Here is an 11,331-nt window from a genome sequence, read left to right as displayed (position 1 = left end):
TCAGACTGTACCAGGCCTGGAAAGTTCTCAAGCCCCCAAACTTTTGATGAGGAAACACCACAAGAAGCTTAAATGATTAGCCCGCGCCCCCACGTCCAGTAAGAGGAAGAGCTGGGATTAAACCAGACCCTTCCCCAAAGCTTATTGTGCACTTTGTACCACATCCCTTCCTCCAGAGCTCAAGCTAGTTTGACAGCTCATGGGCCACCACTTCTGTCCATGACAGCTATTTCTGTGTTTTTCTGGTGTAAGAGGCTTTTAGTCTTACAGCACCAGTCTCCCTGCCCCTGTCCCCCGCCCCACTGGGGAAGGGGTGATGGCAGCATCCTATTGCCTAGCTGCCTGTTTTCCATCTCCCTACTCATGTAGAGTCCGTCCTGGTGGAAGCTAAGAGGTGGGTGACAGCCCATCTGAGGCTGTCTGCAGCATAAAGCAGATTTTAGGGTGCTAGATGGCCTGCAGTTCTTTAATGAGGGACCTGGACCCAGCCCAGATTTGTGGGAGGACGGAGTCTAGCAGCTGTGGGCAGTGGCTGAGCCTGGCATGGCCTGGCCTGGGATGTCTCCGGGTGAATGGGGCCCCTATCTATCTAGCCTTGGCCCCAGCCCAGGGGTGGGGTTCCCATACCACTCTGCCAGGCCCTTGGGCCTGTATGGTGCTGGTGGTACGGTAAGTCTCACAGTTCTGGTTCCTAAGGGCCCGGGGCCAAAGCTGAAAGTTGGTGAGGGGTGTCCTGGGGCCCTCCCTGTTAATAGGGAAATAGGTATTCCAGATCCTCCAGCCTCCGCATCTCCTCCAGCCCGATGGACACGATCTTTCGCTGGGGTTCCTTGCGCCGCACGGTGATCTGGATGGGGTTGTTCTCAGGAAAGCTGCTGAAGTCAGTGGCCAGGGTTGCAAACTGAAGTGAAACAAGAAAACCCTTCAGAATTCCTTCCGAGATCTGAGCCTGGCTCTCTATTACCTCCTTTTTTTTCTGTCTGCTAACTCAGACCTGTTTTAAACAGCCTTATCCAACCTAGCCATTGATGCAGGAAACAGGTACAAAGATGCATGACTCAAGCCTGTGCCTCCTCAGTTATGGGATGTTTCCAACCAAAGGGCTGTCTCTACTCAGGCCTCTACACCCCCGTACCCCTACCCATACCCGGCTGTTCCCTTCTTCATCCCCCTTTAGCCTCTTGTCTTGCCTGTTTCTTTCAATGCCCTTGACTTCCCAGCCTACTCACAATTATTGGCACTGAGTTGCAGAGTCTAAAAACCAATGGCTTTGGAAGGGGAACATTATAGTGATGTTGAAAAATACGTTCGTTGAAAAATACGATGTTGAAAAATGCATTCCTAGTGGGCCCCAGAGTGGCTTAATCTGTAAACCTCCCAGAAGCATGCATCCTGGAATTGATGCTTCTTGACCCAGGCGGAAGGAAAGCTAGCCAGATGAGACATGTGGGTATAGGGGTGTTCCCAACCTCCAAAGCCCTGGTTCCCTGGTTTGGGACTTCTCTCCACCCCCAAGACCCCTCTTTTCCCAGGGCTCACTTTGTAGGGCTTGCACCACTTCCCCACCCCAGCTGTGTTGGCTGCACGGACAGTGAGGCAGTAACATGTGTTAGGCTTCAGCTCCATCAGCTTGACAGTGGTGCCCAAGATCTTGTTGAAGATCCATGGACGATTCTTTGCCTTGGGCAACTCATTCTCCTGTGTCTCGGCCGCCTCCTGCAACAGGACCTGGTAGAAACTGACCGGCTGCTTGCCCAAAGCGTAGGTCCAGGAAATCTAGGGAAAGAGAGAGCCCCAAGGCTTCCTCATATCTGTCCTGTCCTTCCTGTCCCCTCACCCTCCCAACTGGGGTCAGGATGTCCCACGCCCATCCCCTGCTCCTGCTGGGACACAGGCAGGTCAGATGGAAGGTGCGAGGTACTGCAGCACTGAGTGTGGAAGCCCTGCCCCGCAGCATGTGCTACTCTCCTGGGCAGCCCCGCCCACTTTAGGGTGCACCCTCGTTCCATATTTCTTCTACACCGGGGTTCCCAACCCTTGGGTCATGGACTGATAGCAGATATCCTGTGCAGAACTGGATAGCACAGCAGGAGGAGATCGGTGGGCGAGCAAGCGAAGCTTCATCTACATTTACAGCTGCTCCCCACGGCTCACAGTACCGCCTGAGCTCCGCCTCCTGTCAGATCACAGCGGCATTAGATTCTCACAGGCGAGTGAACCTATTGTGAATTGTATGGGAGGGATCTAAGCTGAATGCTCCTCATGAGAATCTAATACCTGATGATCTGTGACTGTCTCCCATCACCCCCAAATGGGACCCTCTTGTTGCAGGAAAACAAGCTCAGGGCTCCCACAGTTTCTACATTATGGTGAGTTGTATAACTATTTCATTATATATTACAATGTAATAATAATAGAAATAAAATACACAATAAATGTAATATGCTGAATCATCCTGAAACCATCCCCCCAACCTGATCCATGGAAAAATGATCTTCCATGAAACCAGTCCCTGGTGCCAAAAAGGTTGGGAACTGCTGTTCTAGACTCTGTCAGCTGAGAAGGACCTTAGAAATTTTCTTAACAACTAGGTCCAGAGAGGGCAAGTGACTGGTCCATCATCACACAGCAATTAAGTGACAGCCAGGGTTCAAACCCATAGCTCCAGAGCCCATACACTTTGTACTACAATGGTTGCTAAGCCTGGTTAAGCATCTCAGGGAGGTTTTATAACTGCAGATTTCTGGGCCTGCTGCCTCCTGTCTGGTTTCTCCTCCATCTAGGCCAGTGGTTGTCAAACTTGGTGTGCATTAGAATACCTCGGAGGACTTATTAAAAGATAGATTGCTGGCCTCCGCCCCAAAAGTTTCTGAGTCAGGAGGCCCAAATGTGATGGAAGGAGATGAGAATTTAAATTTCTAACAATTTGCTGAGCGATGCTGACACTGTCCATCTGGAGAGCCCTTTGAGAAACACTGCTCTGGGCCATCCAACAGTGGAATTCCAGGCATCTTCCCAAGATACAGCTCGAATTGCTTTCATCATCTGATGTGAAGCTTTGTACAAAGCTGTTCCCTGTTAGTTACAGAAAAATCTATACAGTATCCTAACAATGGAGTACTCTGGAAGATGACCCCAGACTAACATTCCCCATCCTGACCCCTGTCTTCACTTCCCATAGTGTAGGACGGTGTTGTTCGGCGTGTGGCCTGTGGACTGGCAGCACCAGCATCCTCTGCGAATCTGTTACTAATGCAAATTATCAGGCTTCACCCCAGACCCTCTAGGGAGGAGGCCTAGGAATCCCGAGGAGCCTCACTTGAACCAGGTCCTCATCCAGGGCTTCTCATGCTTTCCTATTCCTACAGATCACCTGCCATCTTGTTCAAATTGAGATTTCCTCCCATACTTTCCTATGAGCTTTTGCTAGGGTCCGCCCCTCCAGGGAATGCTTTCCCTCCTCCACCTCTAGATGTTTACATGCTACCTCTGCTTCCCAGTCCAGATGTTACCAAAAGCCACCAGGCTTATTTCTGCATCTGGAAGTAATATATCTTTCCTCTGAAATCCTAGTGGCACTTCGCCTGAACTTTTCCTACAGCACTGAACGCTTTCTGTCTTGCACTGGAGTTTTTACAGACACGTCCTCTCCCTTCCTAAACTATGAACTTGAGGTCGAGATGCAGGTGGCAGGCACCTTCTCACTACCCAGGGAGCTCAGCTCAGTGCCTGGCACAATAAGCCTCTGCTGAACGCATGAGCAAGGGAAACGCACCACAGCTGTGGAATTGCTGACAGTGTGCTCGAAGATGAAGGGGGTGTCTGGCAGGTCCACAACCACAGAAGATTCCGAGTGCGTTGAGGAGGTTTCTGTCTCCAGCTCAGGGTTGTCAAGGTCCAGCAGGCCCCTCGTGGCCATTTGGCACTTAGATGGGCATGGGCAGGGGCCGAGGGCCAGGTCCTCCTTTTCTGTATTCTTGGCCATCGGGGAGAAGCTGAGTTTGTTCAGCTCCCCCTCCAGCATCCCTGCAAAGAAGCTGCTGTTGGGCTGGGTCACAGCTAATTTGATGGGGTTCAGCAAGGTGGAAGAGAAGGCAGAGATGCTGGTATCATCAGAGCTGCAATCTGAATCATCCACTGGCATCGGCTTCCTGGAGCAAGAGGGGAGACAGGTGAGTCAGATGAAGGAGGCCACCCCACCCCGTTCCACCTGAGGGCTCCTGAGGACAAGCCTTGCGCCTGATTTACCAGCATGCCCAGCCATTTGCAAACAGCTTGGAACAGCCTCATTGCTCTATAGCATTGCATTAGACTCACCAGGGCACTTACTAAAAATGCAGACTTTTAGTCTCTGGTCCCCAGTTAGCATGGGACTAGGGAATCTGCATCTTTAATAAGATTCTGACTGGGCACGCTGGCTCACGCCTATAATCCCAGCACTTTGGGAGGCCAAGGCGGGCGGATTACTTGAGGTCAGGAGTTAGAGACCAGCCTGGCCAACGTGGTGAAACCCTGTCTCCACTAAAAACACAAAAATTAGCTGAGTGTGGTGGTGGACGCCTGTAATCCCAGCTACTTGGGAGTCTGAGGCAGGAGAATTGCTTGAACCCGGGGGGCGGAAGTTGCAGTGAGCCGAGATCGCACCACTGCACTCCAGCCTGGGCGACAGAGGGAAACTGTCTCAAAAAAAAGAAAAAAAAAAATCCTTAGAAAATCACAATTTAAAAAACACGCTAAAATGGCAAGTCCTCCCTCCAAATGGGGTGCAAATGCCCCAGGGAATAACCACAAAGATCTACTGGGGTATGGAAGTAATACATTCAATTTCATTAATATTTATTTACTATTGTTTAAATTTTAATAGAATTACTAATATTTACTTACATTTTAGTAGCATTTAATAATATCTATTTGGCCGGGCACGGTGGCTCAAGCCTGTAATCCCAGCACTTTGGGAGGCCGAGACGGGTGGATCACGAGGTCAGGAGATCGAGACCATCCTGGCTAACACAATGAAACCCCGTCTCTACTAAAAAATACAAAAAACTAGCCGGGCGAGGTGGCGGGTGCCTGTAGTCCCAGCTACTTGGGAGGCTGAGGCAGGAGAATGGCGTGAATCCGGGGGGGGGGGCTTGCAGTGGGCTGAGATCTGGCCACTGCACTCCAGCCTGGGCGACAGAGCGAGACTCCGTCTCAAAAAAAAAAAAAATAATAATAATATCTATTAATATCTAGCATGTAAAATTAACAGGAATACAAATACACATATGGGCCAGGTGCAAAATCTCAGCACTTTGGGAGGCCATGGCGGGTGTATTACCTGACGTCAGGAGTTCAAGACCAGCCTGGCCAACATGGCGAAACCTTGTCTCTACTAAAAATACAAAAAATTAGCTGGGCATGGTGGTGGGTGCCTGTAATTCCAGCTACTTGGAAGGCTGAGGCAGGAGGATCGCTTGAGCCCGGTAGGTGGAGGGTGCAGTGAGCCGAGATCGTGCCACTGCACTCCAGCCTGGGCAACAGAGCAAGACCCCGTCTCAGAAATAAATAAAATAAAACAAATGTACATATGTTGGGGTGGATGCTCAAAAACTTGTTTCTTCCATTCTGAATTTTTAAAAATTATGAAGTATTTTAAACTTATACAAAAATATCAAGAATATTATATTAAACCTCCATTTACTCCTCATCTAGCTTTATTTTAAATTGTGTATTTATTACTCAATGTGCGTCTCTATAGGTTTCTTACACATTTGTTATCTCTAGATAAGATCTATTATTTTTCACGTTTGTAGACGTCGTATAAATAAAAGATATTATTCAGCACATATCCATCTGCAACTTGCTTTTTTCACTCGACTTTGTGCTGACATTCATCTATAGTGATACATGTAGCTCTGGTTCAGTCATTTTTACTGTTATATGATTTGCCATTACACGGTTACTTGTTTTTGTTTTGTTTTTTTGAGACAGGGTCTCCCTCTGCTGCCCAGGCTGGAGCACAGTGGCGCAAACTCCTGGGCTCAAGCCATCCATCCACCTTATCCTGAGTAGCTGGGACTACAGGTGCACATCACCATGTCTAGCTAGTTTTCGTACTTTTCTGTAGACGCAGGGTTTTGCCATGTTGCCCAGGCTGATTTCGAACTCCTGGGTTCAAGTGATCCTCCCAAAGTGCTTGGATTATAGGTATCAGCCACTTTGCCCGGCCTATATGGATATTCGTTTTGTTATCAATTTTTTGCTATTACAAAGAAAAACCTTGTACATGATCCCCATCACTTAATATTTTTTTTCTGTTTTTACTCTCTTTGTTTGTTTTTGTTTTGTTTTGTTTTGTTTTTGAGCTGGATTCTTGCTCTGTTGCCCAGGCTGGAGTGCGCTGGTGTGACCTCGACTCACTGCAACCTCTGCCTCCCTGGCTTAAGCGATTCTCCTGCCTCAGCCTTCCGAGTATCTGGGATTACGGGCCCATGCTGCCACATCTGGCCAACTTTTGTATTTTTAGTAGAGATGGGTTTTACCATGTTGGCTAGGCTGGTCTCAGACTCCTGACCTCAGGTGATTTGCCCACCTCAGCCTCCCAAAGTGCTGGGATTACAGGCATGAGCCACTGCCCCCAGACAAATAAAAAAAAAAAACAATATTTTTTTAACTGATGAAGAATACCAAGCCAAAAAGTTTGGCTTTCAAATCTTTTTTTTTACCTTTACCCAAAGTAAAATACACTTTCCATGGTAACTTAGTACGGGTATATATACATCTATAACTAAAACAAACATTTCACAGACCAATACTTACTCTGTGTGCAATGGGCTCTGGAATTTCCAATTATATTATAGTTTATTTATTTATTTGTTTGTTTTTGGGACGGAGTCTCACTCTGTCGGCCAGGCTGGAGTGCAGCGGTGTGATCTCAGCTCACTGCAACCTCCCCTCCTGGGTTTGAACGATTCTTCTGCCTCAGCCTCTCAGGTAGCTGGGACTACAGGTGCGACCACCATGCCCAGCTAATTTTTGTATTTTTAGTAGAGAAGCGGTTTCATCATGTTGGCCAGGATGGTCTTGATCTCTTGATCTCGTGGTCCACCTGCCTTGGGCTTCGAAAGTGCTGGGATTACAGGCGTGAGCCACTGCACCTGGCCAACTAGTTTTATCATAGTGGTCTTCACCAACTAGAAGGACTTCTTGACCCATTAATAGGTCACAATCCAGTTTGTGGATCCCTTACTCCCAGCCAGCCTCCCATGTCTTGGTTGATGAATGGGCCAAGTTTTTACTCCCCAAGTTCCAGCCTCATCAGCCTCCTTCTGGGAAATCCTGATTAGCCCAGATGGACATTTGGACAAGGGATAGCACGGGACAATCCTATGCTAGCCCTTGGTGGACATTTGGAATAAATGATTCCCCCACCAAGGTCTTTTGTAGACTGAAGAGTCTGGGTATTAGGCTGCTAGGCACTGGCTACATGCTGAACATCTCCTCCTCCTGAAGTTCACAATAGCTCTGCTGGATGGGTGTTAGCCCCATTTGGCAAACGAGAGGTTGAAGGTCCCTGATCGATTTTTTTTTTTTTTTTTTAAATACAGAGTCTTGTTCTGTCTCCCAGACCCGTGGCTGGAGTGCAATGGCACAGTCTTGGCTCACTGCAACCTCTACTTCCCAGGTTCAAAGGATTCTCCTGCCTCAGCCTCTCAAGTAGCTGGGACTACAGGCGCGTGCCACCACGCCCAGCTAATTTTTGTATTTTTAGTAGAGACGAGGTTTCATCACGTTGGCCAGGCTGGTCTCAAACGCCTGACTTCACCGCCCGCCTCAGCCTCTCAAAGTGCTGGGTTTACAGGTGTGAGCCACCCCATCTGGCCTCTGCTCTTAATTAACTTGTCTAAGACCATAAATCTCTAAGTGGCAGAACTTGGATTTGAATTTGGGCTTCTAGCCCAAGATTCCCAGTATACCATGAAGTTTCCTACAAGTATCCATCACTTTAGCCATACCTGCTCGCTTATGGGCACTTTCAGGAATGGACACCACAGCTCTCTCATAGAATCAAGACCAGCTATGTAGTTTGTGGGGCCCAGTGCAAACTGAAGTACATTGAGCCCCTTATTCAAAGATTATGAATTTGAAGATAGTAACAGCAAAGCGTTAAACTAAGCACAAGCCCCTTGTAAGTGCAGGGCCATGTGTGCATAGGTCTGCACAGGTCACCCACCCATAAAAATACCCTGCATGAGGCCGGGTGCGATGGCTCACGCCTGTAATCCCAGCACTTTGGGAGGCCGAGGCGGGTGCATCATGAGGTCAGGAGATCGAGACCATCCTGGCTAACACGGTGAAACCCCGTCTCTACTAAAAACACAAAAAATTAGCCGGGTGTGTGGTGGGCACCTGTAATCCCAGCTGCTCAGGAGGCTGAGGCGGGAGAATGGCGTGAACCCGGGAGGCGGAGCTTGCAGTGAGCTGAGATCCGGCCACTGTACTCCAGCCTGGGCGACAGAGCGAGACTCCATCTCAAAAAAAAACAAACAAAAAAAACCCCTGCATGTAATTCCCCCAGCCCACATCACCCTGCACCACCACCCCTTCACTGGCTAACTCCTTTCTTTCCTTGGAGACTCAGCTCAAATATCACTTCCTTCAAGAAGCCTCCCTCAACTGCACCTAGTCTCAAGCTATACTAAGCCCCTCTGGTCCCTCAAGGCATCCTGTCCTGGCACTTACCAGACTATGCTGTATCATTCTCGTTTTTGCATGATCCCCGTCCTTTCAACCCTGACCTCCATATGCCAGACTGGGAGCTCCTTAAAGGCAGGGACTGTGCTTTCCAGCTGTACGTTTCCAGAACTTCAACACTGGGCCAGACACCTTGCAGGTGCTCAAAGAGTTTTGTGGAATGAAGTAGAGGAAACCCAGACTTGGTGAGGAGGAACAGCAAAACCCAGTCCGAAGGAAGGCAGGCTACTGGGGAACAGTCAGGTAGATGAAGTTACCAAATAGGGAGGGTTGAGGAAGAGGAGCCATGGAGGTGTTGGGGGTTTGGTGATGGTGAGGACCACAGCCAGACAAGGCAGGACAAGGAGCACTGTCAATAAAACTGACTAATCCAGGAAGGCCTCCTGGAGTGGGAGCGCCATATGCCTCCAAGAAGTGATTTGGGGCTTAGGAATACATAAATAGATCCAACCTGCTCACACACTCTTCTCTGGGAGTCAAGGAACTGGGTTGTGACAAGTCATGGAAGTACAGCTTCTTTAAGTCTCTCTGCCCAGCCCCCAGCTCCAGCCTTTCTTAGAAACTATAGGCATGGTGGCTCACACCTACAACACTGTGGGAAGCTGAGGCGGGAGGATTGCTTGAGCCCAGAAGTTCAAGACCAGCCTGGGCAACATGGTGAAACCCTGTTTCCACAATAAAAAAAAAAAAAAAAAAAAGAAAATGAAAATTAGCCAGGTGTGGTGGTGGCGCATAAATGGTCCCAGTTACTTGGGAGGCTGAGGTGGGAGGATCACTTGAGCTCAAGAAGTCAAGGCTGCAGTGAGCCCAGATTGCACTGCTACACTCCAGCCTGGGTGACAAAGCAAGACCCTGTAAAAAAAAAAAAAAGAAGAAAAGAAAAAGAAAGAGAGAGAGGAAAGGACCAGATTTGTGTCTTACGGTAGGTTGATGGTATCATCCTCCAAGAAGTTGACCAAATTGCCCTTTGAGGAAAGTGGGAGTCCTTTGGTAGTGACGGTCCGGTTCATAGACTTGGGGTTTGGAAAGGGTTTTGGCAGTTGGTCGAGGGCATTCATCATGTTGAAGTTTTCTTTCTTCAGTACAGCCTCCTCCCCATCTCCCACTTGATGGAGTGCCTCTGATGCCATCTGGTTTGTTTGGGATGACAGCCGTCACTGTGCAGGACAACCCAGCTGACCAGAAGCAGAGAGAAACTGTGGTGGCAGTGGCCCACCTTTAGTCTGGGCAGGATGCGGGTGCAACGAGCTGACTTCATAATCATCAGAGTGTAACAATTACGGGCCAGCCTCCCCCCTTGATTTGAGGCCACTGCTGTCCCGCTAGCTATGTGGCTGGCCAGACCAAGGGCCAGTGTGACTGAGAAGCAGCATCATGAGAGGGGTAAAACCAAGGAACAGACTGCATGAGCCCTTGGGCCCCTTCCAGCTCTAATACTCCATGGTGAGAGCAGCGCTGCCCCTCTCTGAAGATCTCAAAATGCCTGACACCTGTGCCCTTCAGCACTGCCCTGTGAAGGAGAAGAAGGATGGTGAGAGACGGGCACGGGATGTAGAGGATGGCGGTGTGGCCCTGAGAGATAGGCAGTATTGAAAAGTGTCTGTTGGGGAGGGAAACTTTGTCCGTAGATGCTAAGGCTCTCTGTTCTGAAACCACAGGCAGCGGACTCCACTGTGCCCAGTAGCTTGGGGAAAGGGAAAGCCCAGACGGTTCATAGGGGTTCATAGCTCACATATGATCAGACTTCACTGCTAGAATTCTAAATGTGCTACACCGACACTCCCAATACCTTGCTGTGTGGAGGGACAATGGTGGCTGTTGCAGCAGGATACAGAGATGGGCCACACAGGATCTCTGCTCTCAGAGAAACCACGTTACAGTAGGAAAACATGTACACAGCTTCATGGGTGGGGAGGGGAGCTGTTAGAAAGCACTGGTTCTGCAGTCAGATGTGGATGTGAAGTCCAGCCCTGTGCTGCCTAGCTGGGTGACCTTTGGCAAGTGACTTAACCTCACCAAACCTCAGTTTCTTCATTGGTGAAACAGGGATAAAACATAGCGCCTCCCTCACAGATTTGTGATGAGATAACCATGTACAGTTTTATTTCTTCCTGTGGATGAGGCAAAGAACATTTAAAAATGCCAAATTATGCCAGGCGCGGTGGCTCAAGCCTGTAATCCCAGCACTTTGGGGAGGCGAGGCGAGTGGGATCCACCCGAGGTCAGGAGATGAGACCATCCTGGCTAACATGGTGAAACCCCATCTCCACTAAAAAAATACAAAAACTAGCCCGAGGCCGAGGTGGCGGAAGCCTGTAGTCCCAACTACTCAGGAGGCTAGAGAGCCAGAATGGCATGGGAAATCCGGAGGGCTTGCAGTGAGCTGAGATCCGACCCACTGCACTCCAGCCTAGGCGACAAATGAGACTCTGTCTCAAAAAAAAAAAATTGCCAAATTATGTATTTTTATGTGTGTTCTATATAACTAAGGTTTTCTGCCTTAAAATAAATAAATAAATAAATAAATAAATAAATAAATAAATAAATAATAAATAAAGGCCAGGCACGGTGGCTCACACCTGTAATCCCTGCACT

The 11,331-nt window shown here is 48.9% G+C and overlaps 1 protein-coding gene across 1 annotated transcript; it reads right to left on the bottom strand.

Annotated features, from left to right (window-relative positions):
* Positions 1 to 437: 437 nt before the first annotated feature.
* On the bottom strand, positions 438 to 10,901 carry FNDC8 (fibronectin type III domain containing 8). The gene is made up of 4 exons (XM_003912614.4): positions 9,658 to 10,901; positions 3,776 to 4,151; positions 1,540 to 1,776; positions 438 to 901 (listed from the first exon to the last, which is right to left on the bottom strand). The coding sequence occupies exons 1-4, from the start codon at positions 9,864 to 9,866 to the stop codon at positions 749 to 751; spliced, it is 975 nt and encodes a 324-aa protein (XP_003912663.2). The 5' UTR covers positions 9,867 to 10,901; the 3' UTR covers positions 438 to 748.
* Between the last annotated feature and the right edge of the window lie 430 nt (positions 10,902 to 11,331).

Source organism: Papio anubis, chromosome 17, assembly GCF_008728515.1.
Source record: "Papio anubis isolate 15944 chromosome 17, Panubis1.0, whole genome shotgun sequence".
NCBI lineage: Eukaryota > Metazoa > Chordata > Mammalia > Primates > Cercopithecidae > Papio > Papio anubis.
This window is presented reverse-complemented; position numbering and strand designations above follow the sequence as displayed.

Bases quoted from the DNA above. Each gene is read 5' to 3' on its own strand.
- FNDC8 (XM_003912614.4), bottom strand. From the start codon at position 9,866: ATGGCATCAGAGGCACTCCATCAAGTGGGAGATGGGGAGGAGGCTGTA. The intron at 4,152-9,657 runs GTAAGACACAAA...CTCTTGCTCCAG, and splicing joins GATGATACCATCAACCTACC to GAAGCCGATGCCAGTGGATG. The intron at 902-1,539 runs GTGAGCCCTGGG...GTTTCACTTCAG, and splicing joins AGTGGTGCAAGCCCTACAAA to TTTGCAACCCTGGCCACTGA.